This window comes from Gorilla gorilla, chromosome 10 (genome assembly GCF_029281585.2).
Source record: "Gorilla gorilla gorilla isolate KB3781 chromosome 10, NHGRI_mGorGor1-v2.1_pri, whole genome shotgun sequence".
NCBI lineage: Eukaryota > Metazoa > Chordata > Mammalia > Primates > Hominidae > Gorilla > Gorilla gorilla.
The window spans coordinates 145,867,205-145,884,944 of record NC_073234.2 but is presented as its reverse complement, the minus strand read 5'-3'; the positions used below and the strand labels follow the sequence as shown (position 1 = coordinate 145,884,944).

The following is a 17,740-nucleotide window of genomic DNA, read 5'->3' as shown; positions in this document are numbered from 1 at the left end:
AGTGCCCACTCCCCCCAGGGTCAGACGGACAGCTGTAGGTAAGTGCTTCTTTCAGTCTCGCCTGCCATCACCAAGGACAAGGGACCCCCAACTGCCCAGTCCAGTCTGCAGTGAAGCCAAGTTTCCATGGACACATTCCAGGGAGGCTGCTACTCTTTCCCTGTCAAGGTTTGGTGCTCATAACCCATCCAGTGCATCCTCTCTGGAAGAACATACGGTGGAGTCACCGCATACCCATGGTTTTATTCACATACGTTCAACTCCAAGTGCTCCACCCACCTCTACCCCACACCTGTCTTCCCCCCAAAACAACGTGACATTGTGGGCAGTTCTCTGGAAGGAGCCTTCGTTGGGGGACTGGCCTCAGGCAGCTCTGTGTTGGGGTATCTGCCTAAATGCCTCCCGTGGTGTGGCCAGTTGCATGGTCCATGTGAGTTTGGACTTGAAGACACAAAGATGTTTTCACAGATCATGGTCCTTGAGTATAAGCCACCTACTGAGAAAACGCACTCTTACGTAGGCTATAGGAGGGACCTGAAAGATTTTCAAGGGGTATGTTGACCACCCCGAACTCTCTCTAGAATCTGACCTTAGCCCCTGACCCCTCTGCACGTTTTGATGCCACAAACTTGCCACATAAACTCAGCTGGGAAGTGCTGAGAACTTGCTTGGAAAATGCTGTAGCCAGAGGTTCTCCTCCACTGGCATTTTTCCGTACCTGGAACTGCATTCACTAGATCACACTGACATGGTCATTAAGTTCCTCCAGCAGATCTCCAGCAGAATGGAAAGCCGGCGTCCTTCTCATGCAGCCACAGCTGTTCTCCACCATCATCCCTGGGTGTGAGAAGGGGCTGCACAGCTGTGCCCGTTGTAGAGGCCACGGAGCGCTTCACATTCTATTGAACTCACATACCACTTGAAACTAGAAAAAAGTCATGTTTTTTCACGGACTATCAACAAAATCAAAACAGCCTGGAGAAATTAATGAAGGCTGCTGTGGAAAAGTTTTGTTCCCTGGCAGAAATTACTGACATTTTAGATTAGGCATTCAAAAAAGACTGTGAATCTCAATAATGTAAACAATTCATTGCATTTTAAAATTCAACCTTTCCTGCAGCCAAAGTGCTTTTTATTTTTAGACTACGTGTTTTATTTTTTCTGGTGAAAGAGGCCAAACGGTTTGGTTCTTTCTCCACCACCTGTCCTGTCTCTTCTGCATACCTGTGTCGTCTCGTCCCACCACCTGTGTTCCTCGTGCTGGGACAGAAGCTCACACTGGGCTGCTTCTCCCAATCCTGCTCTCTCTGCTGCCAGCTGGCATGTTTTTCACTTGCTTCCCTGATGGTGTTGTGAGACCACCTCCCATGATCAGACCAATATTATCTGTCAGTTCCCTCTCCCCCCAATTCTCTCTCCATACATATGTACACATATATCTAATGATGTTTAGTGATCCACATGTATATATATGCATATGTATTAGGATTTCCAAAATAATTGTTTTGATTTTTTTAAAATCAACTTTCAACTTTTATTTTGGATTCACTGGGGTACATGTGCAGGTCTGTTACATGGGTATAGTGCAGAATGCTGATGTTTGGGTTACAAATGATACCATCATCCAGGTAGTGAGCATAGCGCCCTGTCAGGAGTTTCTCGGCCCTTGCCCCCTCCCTCCTTCACCATCTAGTGTTCCCCAGTTTCTGTTCTTCCCATCTTCGTGTCTGTGTGGACCCAATGTTTAGCTCCCACTTATAAGTGAGAGTATGAGGTATCTGGCGTTCTGTTCTTGTGTTAATTTGCTTGGGATGATGGCCTCCAGTGGCTGCAAAGGACATGATTTTGTTCATTTCTCTGGCTGCATAGCATTCCATGTGGTATATGCACCACATCTTTATTCAGTCCACGTTGATGAGCATCTAGGTTGATTCCATGTCCCTGCTATTGTGAACAGTGCTGCGATCACCATATTGAGTGCCTGTGTCTTTTTGGTGAAACGACTTCTTTTCCTTTGGGTATATATCCAGTAATGGCACTGCTGTGTCAAATGGTAGTTCTAAGTTCTCCAAGAAATCTCCAAACTGCTTTCCACAGTGGCTGAACTAATTTCCGTTCCCTCCAATGGTATATACATTTTTAAGTGTTTCTTTTCTTTGCAGCCACCCCAACGTCTATTTTTTGACTTTTTAATCGTCATTCTGACTGGTGTGAGATGGTATCTCATCGTGATTTTGTCTTGGATTTCTCTGATGATTAGTGATGTGGAGCATTTTTATTTATTTTTATACATTTTTTAATATTTTTTATTTATATTTTATTATCTGCTTGTATGTGATCTTTTGAGAAGTCTATTCATGTCCTTTGCTCTTTTTAATGGAGTCATTTTTTGCTTGTTGATTTAAGTTCCTTGCAGATTCCGGACACTAGACCTTTGTCAGATGCACAATTTGCAAATATTTTCTCTCATTCTGTAGGGTGTTGTTTACTCTGTTGATAGTTTCTTTTGCTGTGCAGAAGTTCTTTAATTAGGTCATGCATGTTAATTTTTGTTCGTGTGGCAATTGTTTTTGTGGTCTTAGTCGTAATTCTTTGCCAAGGCTGATGTCCAGAATAGTATTTCCTAGGTTTTCTTGCAGTATTTGTGTAATTTGAGGTCTTAACTTTCAAATCTTTGACCCATCTTGAGTTAATGTTTGTATATGGTAAAAGGTAGGAGTCCAGTTTCAATCTTCTGCATGTGACTAGCCAGTTATCCCAGCAGCATTTATTGAATGGGGAGTCCTTTCCCCACTGCTTATTTTTCTCAACTTTGTCAAATATCAGATGGTTGTAGGCATGTGGTTTTATTTCTGGTTCTCTATTCTGTTCCATTAGTCTGTGTGTCTGTTTTTGTACCAGTGCCATGCTATTATAGTGACTGTAGCCTTATAGTATAGTTTGAAGTCAGGTAATGTGATGCCTCCGGATTTGTTCCTTTTGCTTAAGACTACTTCGGCTATTTGGGCTCTTTTTTGGTTCCATATGAATTTTAGAGTAGTTTTTCCTAATTCTATATAAAATGACAATGGAAGTTTGATAGAAATAGCATTGAATCTGTAGGTTGCATTGGGCTATATGGCTACTTTAATGATATTTATTCTAACCCATGAGCATGGAATATTTTAGCATTCATGTGATCTATGACTTCTCTCAGCAGTGTTCTGTCATTCTCCTTGTAGAGATCTTTCACCTCCTTGGTTAGGTACATTCTGTGTGTCTTGGTTAGATGTATTCTGTATATTTCATGTGTGTGTGTGTGGCTATTGTCAATGGGATTGCATTCATGATTTGGCTCTCAGCATGAACAATTTATTGGTGTATAGAAATGCTACTGATTTTTATACATTGATTTTGTATCCTGAAATTTTATTGAAATTGTCTATTGGTTTAGAAGCCTTTTAGCAGAGTCTTCAGGGTTTTCTAGGTTTAGAATCATATCATCGGTGAAGAGAGATAATTTGACTTCTTATTTCCTATATGGATGCCTTATCATCAGTGAAGAGAGATAATTTGACTTCTTATTTCCTATATGGATGCCTTATCATCGGTGAAGAGAGAGAATTTGACTTCTTATTTCCTATATGGCTGCCTTTTCTTTCTTTCTCTTGCCTGACTCCTCTGGCTAGCACTCCAGTGTTGAACAGGAATGGTGAGAGCAGGCATCCTTGCCTTGCTCCAGTTCTTAAGGTGAAGGCTTCCAGCCTTTGCCTGTTCAATATGATATTGGCTATGGGTTTGTCACAGATGCCTCTTACTATTTTTGAGGTACATCTTTCAGTGCCTAGATTGTTGAGGGTTTTTTTAATCATGAAAAGATGTTGGATGTTATTGCAAGATTTTTCTGCACTATTCAGATAATCATATGGTTTTTGTTTTCTGTTTATGTGGTGAATCATATTTATTGATTTGCATATGTTGAACCAATCTTGCATCTGAGGGATAAAGCCTACTTGATCATGGTGAATTGTCTTTTTGATGTGCTGCTGGATTCAGTTTGCTAGTATTTTATTGAGGATTTTTGCATCTGTGTTCATCAGGGATATTAGCCTGTAGTTTTCTCTTTTTGTTGTGTCTGTTAGATTTGGGTATCAGAGTGACGTTGGCTTCATAGAATGAGTTAGGGCGGAGTCCTTCCTCCTCAATTTTTTGGAATAGTTTCAGTAGAATTGGTACCAGCTCTTTGTATGTTGGTAGAATTCAGCAGTGAATTCATTTCATCAATATTGGTCCATTCAGGGTTTCAATTTCTTCCTGATTCAATCCTGGGAGGTTGTGTGTGTCTAGGAATGTATCCATTTCCTCTAGTCCAAAAGAACCACTTTTAGAAGCTGGGTGGTATATGGAGTTGAAACCCAATTCACCAGGAAATTATTAATTCACGGTAATCAGGATGCGTTTGTTGCCAGTTACATATTTACCTAAGTGAACAGTTGGTCACCTCTATGGACTTTGACTAACATACAAACATATTTTAAACGTGGGCTGTGCTTAGCTTTCCATTTTGCAGAGTGTGTGGGTCCTGGGAAGGCTCCCCAGCATGGGCCATCCTGCCCCTGGCACGGCCGCAGCTCCTGCCCCAGCCTGTGCTCTCTGAGGAGGCCCCCGAGGCCCAGCCCTGTCTCAGTGCTTTCACATGCAGTGTGGCCAGGTACAGAGTGTGGCTGTGGTTATGTGCTTCTCCAGTTCATCTGACCTAGACCTCCTGATCTATTTCCGCCTACATGTTAAGACACAAAAAAGACAGAAGTCAAGGAACCGCTGCCATCCTCACTGCTTTCCAAAGCTGCATTTCCCGTGCACGCTCCTCAGTTAGGCTCACTGCCGCTCTGTTCTTCACCCCCACTTGCTCGCAGACGATTACGGGCGAGACCGCCTTTCTCCAGACTTCTATGAAGAGTCAGAAACTGACCCTGGTGCCGAAGAGCTCCCGGCCCGGATCTTTGTGGCTCTCTTTGACTACGACCCGCTCACCATGTCCCCAAACCCAGATGCTGCAGAGGAGGAGCTTCCCTTTAAAGAAGGCCAGATCATCAAGGTGCGGGATGGCTGCCTGCGGGCGGCTTCGTCAGCCCCTGAGGCGGGTCTGGGTCATGGGGGCAGAGACTGGCAACAGGGTATCGACTTAGAGATGGCCTTCTCCTGCAGGCCATGGGCGAGGCACGGGAGGAGGTGGCATGGTGCTGTGACGGCAAGGGCCCTGCCCTCTGCAAAGTGCCTTCTCCAGCACCTGCCCGGTTTGTGTGCACACAAACACACCCAAATATGTCCTGTGAACTCTGGATTCTATTAGGGCCTACGTTGTTGAGAAAAATACCACAGGCTCCAAATTTTAAAACAACACTTGTCAGTCAGCAGACAGGCAGGGAAGAGAGGAAGGAGGGAGAGGGAAAGGGAGGGAAAAAGGGAAGAAGGGAGCATCAGCAGCTAGAGGCTGGAGTTCCATGCCTTAGTTCTTTAACACACCTGATGGAGGTTGTTTCCTATCCCTTTGGTAGCCAGTTCTTTTTTTTTTTTTTGAGACAGAGTCTTGCTCTGTCACCCAGGCTGGAGTACAGTGGCACCATCTCAGCTCACTGCAACCTCTGCTTCCCAGGTTCAAGTGGTTCTCCTGCCTCAGCCTCCCAAGTAGCTGGGAACACAGATGTGCGCCATCACACCCAGCTAAATTTTTTTGTATTTTTAGTAGAGACAGGAATTCACCATGATAGCCAGGCTGGTCCCAAACTCCTGACCTTAAGTGATCTGCCCGCCTTGGCCTCCCAAAGTGCTGGGATTACAGGCCATGAGATCCAGCCTTCTGAGAGGAGAGGAGCCTTGTGAGTCTCAAGTAGGGAAAATGAGAGAAAGTGTGCTGTTCAGTAGGAGAGGGGAAAGAAAGAGGGCCTTGAACCCTGTTTGCAGTTTCAGCAAGGGTCCTGACAGTTGGCATTTGAGAACGGTCGGAATGCCTGCTATGTGGCACTATCTTGTTACGTAGGAACCCATTTCAGGCAGACAGAAACACCACTTTGTGCAGCCTACCTGGTCCTTCTTGGTAGGGTGGGGTCTCATCACACACCCTTTTAATGTGCGTGAATTTAAATAACATGCATTCATCCAAGCAAACACCCTGCCTGATGAGAAGAATGGCAGGTTGTCCAAACACTAGATGAAAAACTGGCTCTTGAGTCAGAGTCATAGAGCGAGGGTTACATGTACACATCCACAGCACACATGTGGGTGACCTATGCAGGTGATTTATGGTATTTTTAAACTATATTTAAAATATATTTTCGACTATACTCACTTACTGTCAGTGGGACTATTGTATTTCTGAACCAATCAATTACAGTGCTTGATTTATTTTCCCCCTTGGCTCTAGGTTTATGGTGATAAAGACGCTGATGGATTCTACCGTGGGGAAACCTGTGCCCGGCTTGGCCTTATTCCTTGTAACATGGTCTCTGAGATACAAGCAGATGATGAGGAGATGATGGATCAGCTTCTTAGACAGGGCTTTCTCCCTCTGAATACACCTGTGGAGAAAATAGGTAAGCGCAAACCCCTATTCGACCTTCCCTGTGCATTTTATGGCACAAAACACCTGCCGCTCAGAGAGGCAGGCGGTGATGAGGAGACCCCAGATTGCATCATTTAAATATGCCAAAGTCATGTAAATGTTGACCAGTGATTTTTCTTGGGCAAAAGCCACCCTACAAACCAGGACTGCCAGTAGTCTCCTGTGTGCTTTAGGGACACAGATGCACCTAAGTGTGAAGACACAGATGATCTAATGGGCGATGAAGTGCCGTCTTGCTTGCAAAAAATTTATCACATCTAGAAAACACATGATTAGCTGCTTTCTGGTAATGTGGTTTGAACATCAGCCTGTCTACAATAAATTTCAGTGGGTGGTCGGGGGGCTGCTATGCCTTTCATTCTTTAGGTGACCTTTGCTTATCCAAGAGGCACAAGCTCTTTTCTCTTTAGTTTGGGTAGACATGAAACTCCTTCATTTATCTTAAGCCAGTCTGCAAGCGCCACTGAGAATGCAGCAAAACTATTTTCAGTGATTTTTTAAGCAACATTACATTTATGAGTTTTAAATTTTTTTCCACATGCAATGACAATGTCCTCATTAAAAAAAGCCTCTGTAGTCTCAAAAAAAGCCTCTGTTTTTTCTAAAAAGCTGTAGAGAGAGATCAGTTTTGTATCATTCATATTTAAGGTTTAATACTTCAAAACTTGATTAGCTTCTAAATCAGACTTCAAAGACAAAATTCAGTGCTTCAAAGACTATACATAATTTTAAGGATAATCACAAAATCAAAACATTTCAACCTTTTTTGGCATTAATAAACGCATTGTTTCAAGATAGAATCCACATCTAATAGTCGAGGTTTAGTGTGAATATATCGCCCACATTAAATCCATGAGATCGAAGATCTTTGAGCCCTTTACCCCTCTACCCACTTTTGTTAAGCTCTCCTTTCCCGAAGTTGACTAAGACTCTTTCAAAGAGAACACAGGCCCTGTACACCACAGACCCAGAAAGTATACAAGAATTTCTGTTAAGGAATGGTAACTTGATTTATATTATCAATTAGATTAAATTTTTTTATTCTATTTTTCTAAATGCCGATGGCCAAGGGAACCTAGCCTGATATATCTATGTGTCCCCCGCCGCATTGCCAGAAACTATCATCCTTAATGGTGAAAGGCTGAATGTGATCCTCCTAATACCAGGCACAGACAAGGACGTCGGCCCTCACCACTCCTTTTCCACATCATACTGGAGGTCATAACCAGGGCGACATGGTGAGGGGAAGTCACACCTGGTGTACAGACTGGAAAGGAAGGAATACAACTTTTTCTATTCACAGATGACATGGAAATCTACTTAGAAAATCTCAAGGAATCTCAAAGGATAAAAAAGTTCCTAGAACTAACAGATGGAGTGTAGCAACATCAATGGATACAAGGTCAATATACAAAAATCAGTTGTATTTCCATATGTGAGCAATGAAAATTTAGAAATTAAAATTTTTAAAAGTAGTGCCGTTTACAACGACACAACAAAACATGAACTACTTAGCATTAAGTCTAACAAAACACGTGCAGTATTTGTATGCTGAAAATCAGAAAACACCGAGGAAAGAAATCAGATACCTAAATAAATGCACAGAGATATCATATTCATGGACTTAATATTGTTATGTCAGCTGCCCCAAGTGAGCCCACAGATGCGGTGCAAGGCCATTCGAAACCTGTGCCGGGATTTATGGAGAATCAACAAGCTACTTCTAAAATGTATATGGAGAGGCAAAGGAACTAGAATAGCCAAAACTGTTTTTAACAAGAACAAGAAGCTTGGAAGATTCACATAAGCTAATTGCAAGCTTACTACTATAGAGGTGTGCTAATCGAGACAACGTGGTATTGGAGAAAGGATAGAAACATAGATTAATGGGGCAGAATGAAGTCCAGAAACAGACCAACACATATGGAGTCCACTGATTTTGGACAAAGGTAAAAAGGCAATTCAACGGAGAAAGGATGCTCTTTTCAATCATTGGTGCTGGCATTACTGCACATCCATATGCCAAAAATGAACCTTAACCCACACTCTCACCATATTAAAAACTTAAATAAAAATGGATCATAGTTTCAAGTATAAAAATTAAGACTCTAATATTTCCAGAAGAAAACATAGGAGAAAACTTTATAATAATCAGGCAACGATTTCTTTGACAGGACATTAAAACATGATACATAAAAGGAAAAAGTCAATGTTAGGCTTCACCAAAATTAAATACTCTGCACTTAAAAAGTGCAGAATAAAAAGCCACAGGCTGGCAGAAAATCCTTGCAAGTAAAACCCACTGGAAAAAGGACTTGCATTCAGAATACACAAAGACCTTTCAAAACTCATCAATAAGAAAACAACCCAATAAAAATATGTACAAAATATTTAAGTGACCTTTCGCCAAAGTCGATATGTGGGTGGCAAATAAGCACATGAAAAGATCTTTAACGTCATCAGTGAAACACAAATTAAAACCACCCTGAGAAACCAGTGCACACACACTGAGAATGGCTAAGATTAAAACGGCTGGCCGTCGCAGGTGTGGGCACAAAGTGTGCCAGGTGGGCCTGTGCATGCTGGTGAAAGTGGAAAATGGCATCACCGCTCTGCAAAACCGTTCGCTGGTTTCTTATAAAGTTATATGTGCACTTACAATACAATCCAACAACTTCCCTCTTATACACTTACTCAAAAGAAAGGGAAACTTATGTTCACACACAAAAAAACTGTACATGAATGTTTGTTAATAGTGGTTTGACCAACGGTCATCAAAATCTGGGAACAACTCAGGTGCTTTTAGCTGGTGACTGAGAAACAACGAAGGCACCTCACACAATGGGGCCTACTCAGCAATGGAACAGAGCCACTGCTAATACAGCCAGTGACAGGGGTGAATCTCAGAGGCGTCATGCAAATGAAAGAAGCCTGTCTCAAAAGCTACGTTCTGGGCTGGGCGCAGTGGCTCACGCCTGTAATCCCAGCACTTTGGGAGGCCGAGGTGGGTGGATCATGAGGTCAGGAGATCGAGACCATCCTGGCTAACACGGTGAAACCCTGTCTATACAAAAAAATACGAAAAAATTAGCTGGGCGTGGTGGTGGGTGCCTGTAGTCCCAGCTACTCAGGAGGCCGAAGCAGGAGAATCGCATGAACCCGGGAGGCGGAGCTTGCAGTGAGCCGGGATCGCGCCACTGCACTCCAGCCTGGGCGACAGAGCGAGAGAGTACATCTCAAAAAAAAAAAAAAAAAAAAAAAAAAAGCTACATTCTGTATGAGTCCCTTTTAGTGACATTCTGGAAAGGGCCAAGGTCTGGGAAGGGAAACAGATCTGTGGTTACCTGGGCTGAAGTGACTACAGAGGACTATGGCCGGTCTATGTCTTGATTGTTGTGGGGTTTCTGGACTGTGTGTGCTTATCACAACGTAAAGTACTGCACGCTGGGAAGAGTGAGCCTTCGTGTATGTAAGTTTGACTTCAGTGAGAAGTACATGTATGTTGTTATGCCACCTTTCAAAAGTCATACTTGTAACATTCCCTGTAACATGAGCAACGCTGAGAAACACCTCTGGAAAAGGTCATAATGCAAGGAGACACACATGTGCAGGTCCTGCAGAGGACACATGTGCGCAGAGGCGTGTGTGTGTCCTGTAAACTACAGCAGTGGCTCCTAACCAGAACCCAAGGGGACGGTAATCGCTGGAATGTTGCAGGGCTACACAGCTGGCCCCTGTACCTGCTGAAAACCACTGAAAAGCCACATCGCTGACTTTAGTTGCCGTTAAGATATTTGCCTTTGATAGTTTTCATCTGTATGTTTGGAATTCCCCAAATCAAATGTAAGCAAAAAGTGGCTGTGTTTAGAAGAAACACATAAATGCCAACTTTCGCCAGGAGGAAAGTCCTTCACAGCCCCACCCCTTCAGTCTGACAGGGGTTTCGTGATTGGGCCAGGTTCTGCGGCTCTGCACTGAGGCCTCCTTACGTCCTGAGAGTGTTCACCTGTTATCTGTGTGGAGCGCTCACACTGGGCAGAGCCTAGGGCAATTCCTCTGCAGCCCCTTCTTATGCTTCTGAGTGTGCTGGGATGACGCCCAGGCCCCGATCTGTGGCAGAGACAGAGCCAGGCCGTGGGAATGCACCTCTAAGTCGACTGTGCAGAGCTGGGATCTTCTCTACGGCCGCTGCTAAACCACAATGGAAGGATGCCAGGGAAGCAGCATGAGGGAAGCCACTGGGCTGGGTGGAGAAGGCATCCCTGTTTATATTCGTGCTTCTCCTGAGGACGGTGCCTTAGTTTTGCCTCCGCTTAGGGGAGCATGACTTGATTTTGTAGCACCACCATAGTTACACAAACAGGCACTTTTAAAACTGTGTCTATGGGGCCTTCCCAGAGCAGTGTCACAACCGTGCACTCTGCAGGGCCTCCCGAGCCACGGCCTCCCCGTGCTGGCCAAAGCCGTCTAAATTTGCTGTTTGAGAGCCCCGTGCTTCATGTGAGTCTCACTGGTTTAATGGACAGACTGGAGGAAGGAAAAGGTTCGTTCGTGTTAGTCTAAGGGGGAGAAACCATACTACAGCAAAAATATAAGAATATGGAGTCCCAGACCACTGACCCAAAGTAGAGACGTTTGCTGATGCAAACGTGGCCCTGTTAGCAGTGCCAGGTCTTGGCTGTATTGGCCATGTGTGACCCGGAAGGAGGGGAACACCGCTAAGTTTGAAATAACCTCATGATGGATTTCTTCCCCCCTTGTGATTTGAACAGAGAGAAGCAGGAGAAGTGGCAGGCATCATTCGGTATCGACACGGAGAATGGTGGCCCTGTATGACTACGATCCCAGAGAAAGCTCGCCCAACGTCGATGTCGAGGTACCAGCCAAACACTGCACTTCACGACGGACACAACCACACCCTTCCCTTCCCTCGTGGTACACCACACTGAGGCCACGTGTGTTCACCTCCTCATTCCTTCTCTCCGAACCATCCGTAGGAAGGGCTGCCGACCCGAGGGATGGCTGATACAGACATGGCCACGCAGGAGAGAAATCACGGGATTCCCAGGGACATGGCCAGCCCCTGACAAGCCCTGTCCCTATGGCCCAGATTTTCCTGTGCCACGACAGAAAGAACAATCTGTCATCCACATCTAATGGTGATGCCACCTGAGGGCCATCTTTAGGAGAGAAATAAAAGCCCATCACATGTGGTCATCAAACAAAAGCAAAGCAGTCAGGCCCCACACATAGAACAGTGGAGAGGAAAGCAGTGATAGGTGAGGTTGTGTCGCCCGGCACAGCTTGGGATGCCTGGTGTCTTGAAGGCTGAAACCACTGCCTTCAGAAATGAGAGGTGGGGTCTCCAGTCTCTGCAGCTACTAGCTGAGATGACAAGATGTATGTGAACCCATGTTACACAGTACTTTGCTCTGACAAGCCACTGGCTCACCAACTATATTCCCTCATTTTGACATTTAGAAAGAAAATGTGTTTGGTTGTGAATATTGTCTAGATTTCTGCTTCCATGTTCTGCTGGGTGACTGGGAACTGAAATGTGCTGGGTCAGTTGGACCCCTGAGGGCAGTGGGGCATGTTTGACACCGCCTGCTTTGGGGCTGCAGCCCGGCCCATCGTAGACACTGAATAAAGAGATGTTTAGGCTGGGTGCGGTGGCTTACGCCTGTAATCCCAGCACTTTGGGAGGTGGGCAGACTGCTTGAGATCAAGAGTTCAAGACCAGCCTGGGCAACATGGCAAAACCACATCTCTATAAAAAATATAAAAATTAACCAGGCTTGGTGGCACACACCTGTAGTCCCAGCTGCTCGGGAGGCTGAGGCAGAACAATTGCTTGAACCCGAGAGGCAGAGGTTGCAGTGAGCCGAGGTTGCACTGCTGCACTCCAGCCTGGGCAACACAGTGAGATTCTGTCTCAATAAATAAATAGATGTTTCATTAATAATTGAGTAGGTTTTAAAATACTCAGTGAAAGGATATTTACGTAATGGTCCTTATACTGCAGAGAACATTTCCCTAATATTCCGGGTTTTTACAATTAACTATTTCACTAGCTTTAAAAATGTATTATCAGTAGAACATGGTAATAATCTTGAATTTTGGCCAAAATCAAAGCACTGCAGCATTTTCCTTTTAGGTGGACATTATCTTGGTTTGTTCTTACTTTCTAGAAGACTGTGGACAGAGCCATTCATTAGCTTCTACCTTTATTTGACTGAAAGAGTAGATTAATACCGGAAATTCTCAAATAGTAAGGGAAAGCATAGAGAACTTATTTTTAAAAAACTACTACTGTTGTGTAGAAAAATACGATTAATTTTATGTTTCATCTCCACAGGCTGAACTTACATTTTGCACAGGAGATATTATTACAGTTTTTGGTGAAATTGATGAAGATGGATTTTATTATGTAAGTTTTTGAAATATCAAGAAGTACCATTTGATTTTTGTATTTTCATTTATTTTGTGTGTTTTGTTTTGCTAGTCTGTTCCTTCTCTTAAAATTGGGCATGGACGTCATATGGCTGCTGATAGCTTTGCTTAATTGGCTGAGTTATAGAACTTTGCTGAGTTATAGATAATCTAGAAAGTTGGGACTGTGAACTTCATTGTTTCTTCCTTGCTAATACTAGTGTTTTCAATGTGTATGCACTGTAAACAAAACAAATACATTCATATTCTTATGTTTTAAATTGCTGCCACCCAAACATTTACAAAACAATTCAAGTTTCTAGATTACTTAACTGTATAGGTCAAAAATAAATTTTAGGAAAAGAAATAGAAATAAGCAAAAAAAAAAAAAAAACCTAAAACCCCACAGATGTTAGGACTTCTCCCTGACCTTTTTTCTAGAGCCAACTGCTGTTAGCAGCATGGAACCCCCCACCCCACCCCCACCCCTTGCTGCTGGTGATTCCTGGCAGGGACCTCAGAGCCACCCTCCCTCCTTTTCTGTTCCCTTGGAGCATGTCTTGAATACTCCCTGGGGCAAAGAAGGGAGGGAATGGGGTGGGGTTATCTCAGAGTCTCCGCAGCCCCAGCTGGGGCATCTTTGCAAGTCGCTGCCCCTCCCTGACCAGAAGCCCACAGGGCCACTTAGGACCCTGCGCAGAGCCCAGTGGGGGTCCCCACCTTGCACGTGCGTTTCCACCTGCTCCCCCACCGCCTTTATCAGAATTGGCAAGAACTGATGACATCCTGGACGGCAGGTTTCTCTTTGAGTCAAACATGCTACAGCCGCAGGCATGTGTAGGATTCCCAGGCTCTCTCCTCTGCCTGGTTTCTGATTTGCCTTTGGTGAGGATATTCATACTTTGTCACATGTGTTTCAAATAGTTCTTTCCAGCTCAACCTCTGCTTTTTAACTTTGTGTGTGTGTGTTTGCGTCTCCATTTTTGTTGTTTATTAAGGATAAATTTCACGTTTGCATGCGGTCAAATGTTTCTGCCTTGGGGGTCATGCCTAAAAGGTCCTTCAAGGTGATAGAAATAATCACCTCATTTTGTTTCAATTTTATAGTTTCACTTTCCACATGTAAATCTCAAGTATCTACCATTCTTTCCTAACTATGAGAACAAATGTCTCAACACATTTACTAAATAATCTGCACTTTCCCTACTTTAAAAAAATCATTTTTTAATAATAAAAAATGAATACGTTTTAAAATTAAAGTGTAAATAGGAATTTAATACTTAGAGTATTTATGGACTTTAACACTACTCCATGCTGTCTTAATTATTGTATTTGTAGAATGCATTTTTATATTTGGGAGGGAACATTTTGTAGAGTCCCACCTCCACAACAAACCTGTAATTTTTTGTTTAGATGTACATTTAGCTTTTGGAAGAAATAGACATAATATTGTCTTTCAATTCTGACATAGCATGCGCCTCCTCTTAAAAAGTTTTTCCTTTCATCTGTCAGAAGAGATTCATAGATTTATTCTTACGCATCCTTTATATATCTTAAGTTTACTCTTAGGAACTATATAGATCCAATGGCCAGGCACGGTGACTCATGCAGAGGCTGAGGCGTGCTGATCACCTGAGGTCAGGCATTCGATATCAGCCTGGCCAACATGGTGAAACCCCGTTTCTACTAAAAATACAAAAGAATTAGCCGGGCTTGGTGGCGGGCGCCTATAATCCCAGCTACTTTGGAGGCTGAGGCAGGAGAATCACTTGAACCCAGGAGGTGGAGGTTGCGGTGAGCTGAGATCATGCCATTGCACTCCAGCCTGGGTGACAGAGCGCAACTCCGTCTCAAAAACAAACAAAAAGGAATTATATAGATCTTATTATGATTGTGAATGATTTTTCCCCCTAGTATATATTCCACTGGTTATTTAGAAAACATGTTGGAAAAGTGTGTGTGTGTGCACATGTCCCCCACAAATCATTTTTCTGAATGCATTTATTTCTCTTATCAACCGATTCCCTTGGGTTCCCCCAGATTGTCATTATTTTGCCTCCTCTTCACCAATATTTATCATTTGTCATCATTTTTAATTGTCTTACTAATCACTTAGAATGATTCTGAATAACAGAGAAGGAAATCTGTGACTTGTTATGTATTTTAGTAGGAATACCACTGATATTTTACACTGTTACATGTAGGTTAGATTATCAGTAAAGATAGACGGTCTTTATAATACGGAGAAAGTATCCTTTATAATGCTAAGAAAGTTTTAGTTTGCTCTGCTTATTTTTCATCAGTAAATTACTGGCCATCATATATAAAATTTTTAAGGCACTGGAAGTTGATTTGCTAATATTTTATTCAGAAATTATATTCCAGAAATAATAATAATCTGTATTCTTTGGAATACCTTTGTTGTAGCTTTTGATATCGGGATTATGCTAGAATTACCAAATAAACTAAGAAAATTTCAACCTTTTTCTATGCTTTGGAGCAGATTAAGTGACACAGCAATTACTATTATTTGAAGGTTATTAGAATCTGCCCAGAGAGAGATCCTTTAGGTTCAGTATCTTTTTAGACTGCAGTTGCACAAAAGTTATTTGCTTAAATGGTTATCTTATCAGTTTTTAACAATCTACATATCTTCAGAGGAATGTACTTTTCATTTAGATTTTCACATGTTGAAACAATGGGCATGGTGCTTTCCTGGAATTTAAGAAGATTTTTCTAACTTGTCTGCATGTTTCTATTCCCCAGTTATGTTTTATCCTCTTAGTTTCTTGAATAGTCTTCCCTAAGTTTTTATATTATAGTGGGAATCAGATCTAAATTAATATGAAACGTATGCTTCTTTTTATTTACCACTCCTCCAAATGGTTTTAGTGTGATTTTGCTGGTCATGTTCGCTGAGCAGACTGCCCAGTTCATTTAAGTATTTCTTATTTGATAAACAATGACAGGGGACACCTAATTTGATACCAAAAATCTTAAATTTCTTGGTACTTTGTTTTGATATCTGTAACCTTAAACATCTCGAGACAGCGAATTCAAATACTCCACCGGTCCTAATATTGTAATATCACCCTCCTCTTTCTCTGTTCTGCTATATCCCATATCAGTAAAACAAGCGTAAGCAGGGACCCCCGAGGGACTCCTGCTGTCCTCCCTGGCCTTTTCCTCCTTTTGCTATTTCATAATTTACATCAGCCCCCATTAAGTCACTGAAGACTTCTAACACCCCATCATATTTTAAAGCGCGTGCTGTTCTTGCTATAGCCCAGCATCTCGGCATCTGAAACCTTAAATCCTGTACCTTCCTATGTCAAAAGCAAGCCACCACGTGGCGTACTAAGGTACGGGAGATAATCCAGAGGAGTATGCAAACATGAGCGGATGTCTCACTGACTGGGGCACAGAGAAAACTGGGAGGGAATCGATTTTGGTGTTTTCTGCCTTTCAGCCTATTCCCATTCTGTCTGGACATTAGGCCTCCAGGTAGTTACTGTTTGGCCTCAAATAGAGAAATGGTGGGAAATGAGGCATAGGAGAGAAGCAGAGAGAGATCAAATTACGGAGGGACTGAGGAGGGAAAGGTCAAGGTGAAATTTTTTTAGAGAAAGTTATTCTGTAAAGTGTTTTGATGGTACACTTTTGAAGGGGGATGGGAGTGGGTCCAGGAGGCTGGGAAACATGCTATATGGAACCATCCAGGCAGGAAACATGGCCCGAAATACGTCAGTACCAGGGGAAGGCAGACTCAAGATGATCTTATCCAGCGTTCAGACTGTCAGTCAGAGGGACAGAGAATGTCATCTGGGGGAGCCTTCGATTCTGACCTAGGTGATGGGTGCCCTTGAGAACGCAAGGATAAGAACAACGTTGAATGGAAAACCTAGCTTAGAAACTCTTGAGCTTGAGGGGTATGAACAGGACATCTGAGCCTCTCCAAACAGAACGGAACTTAGGCCAAAGCAGTATTCACACCGCGAGCTGCTCCCGTCGTCACTTTGGAGGCAGTAGCACGCAGTGGTAGAGGCATCAGACATGGGGAAGGGAGTGACGTGGTACATGTACGTTCTGACGTGGATTTTACTAGGGCTATGCGTGTTCAGCCCAAAAGAACAAGAGCAATAACCAGTGCAGGCAGTTCCACCCACATTCTACTCAGCCAGAGCAGGGGCTGGCCTGGAGGCCTGGCTCTACAGGAGCCTCTGCAGGCTGGTGTACACATGCCTCTTGTGGTGTGAGCATGACACCAGAGGAGATGTGTGCATAACATCGTGTGTGTTCACAGAACACAGTCCCCAAATATAAGCCAACTACTCCATCTGGTGCTCAGCCAGAGGAAGAATCATTTTCAAAGGCTGGCGGAGAACTCTGGCTGTTGGACCTAATGAGGGGGGACTTGACTGGTTATAACTTTTGAGTGTCTTCGTATTTAGATGTTATTTAAAACCCTCGATAGGAAGAAATCGCCAGGGGCACATGCACAGTAAAAAGGATAGGTGGCCTAGAAATAGTCTGTAATGTCAACAGAGAAAAATAAGCTAATAATGGAGCCGGTGAGAGAAGGCCCAGGGCAGTCACAGGTAAATAGGAGTAGGACCTTCAAGGTCCAAGCAGAAGAGTGGGGCGGGGCAGGGCAGTGAGTGTGCACCTGGCAGCGTTGCTGAACAGGAAGATGCAGGAAGTATGTGG

At 43.4% G+C, this 17,740-nt stretch overlaps 2 protein-coding genes across 21 annotated transcripts in view; one reads left to right on the top strand and one right to left on the bottom strand.

The window, feature by feature from the left end:
* RIMBP2 (RIMS binding protein 2) overlaps nucleotides 1-17,740 on the top strand; it is a 329,547-nt gene that overhangs the window by 307,199 nt on the left and 4,608 nt on the right. For all 14 annotated transcript variants that reach the window (XM_063694494.1, XM_055357621.2, XM_055357617.2 and 11 more), the window contains 4 exons: nucleotides 4,896-5,077; nucleotides 6,404-6,572; nucleotides 11,374-11,477; nucleotides 12,960-13,031. In XM_063694494.1, the coding sequence (XP_063550564.1) occupies nucleotides 4,896-5,077; nucleotides 6,404-6,572; nucleotides 11,374-11,477; nucleotides 12,960-13,031 (527 nt within the window). The remainder of the gene's footprint in view (nucleotides 1-4,895; nucleotides 5,078-6,403; nucleotides 6,573-11,373; nucleotides 11,478-12,959; nucleotides 13,032-17,740) is intronic.
* The window catches only part of PIWIL1 (piwi like RNA-mediated gene silencing 1), a 72,313-nt gene continuing 60,835 nt past the window's right edge, over nucleotides 6,263-17,740 (bottom strand). For all 7 annotated transcript variants that reach the window (XM_055357635.2, XM_055357634.2, XM_055357644.2 and 4 more), the window contains one exon: nucleotides 6,263-6,557. In XM_055357635.2, coding sequence (XP_055213610.1) covers nucleotides 6,528-6,557 — 30 coding nt within the window. In that variant the 3' untranslated portion in view covers nucleotides 6,263-6,527. The remainder of the gene's footprint in view (nucleotides 6,558-17,740) is intronic.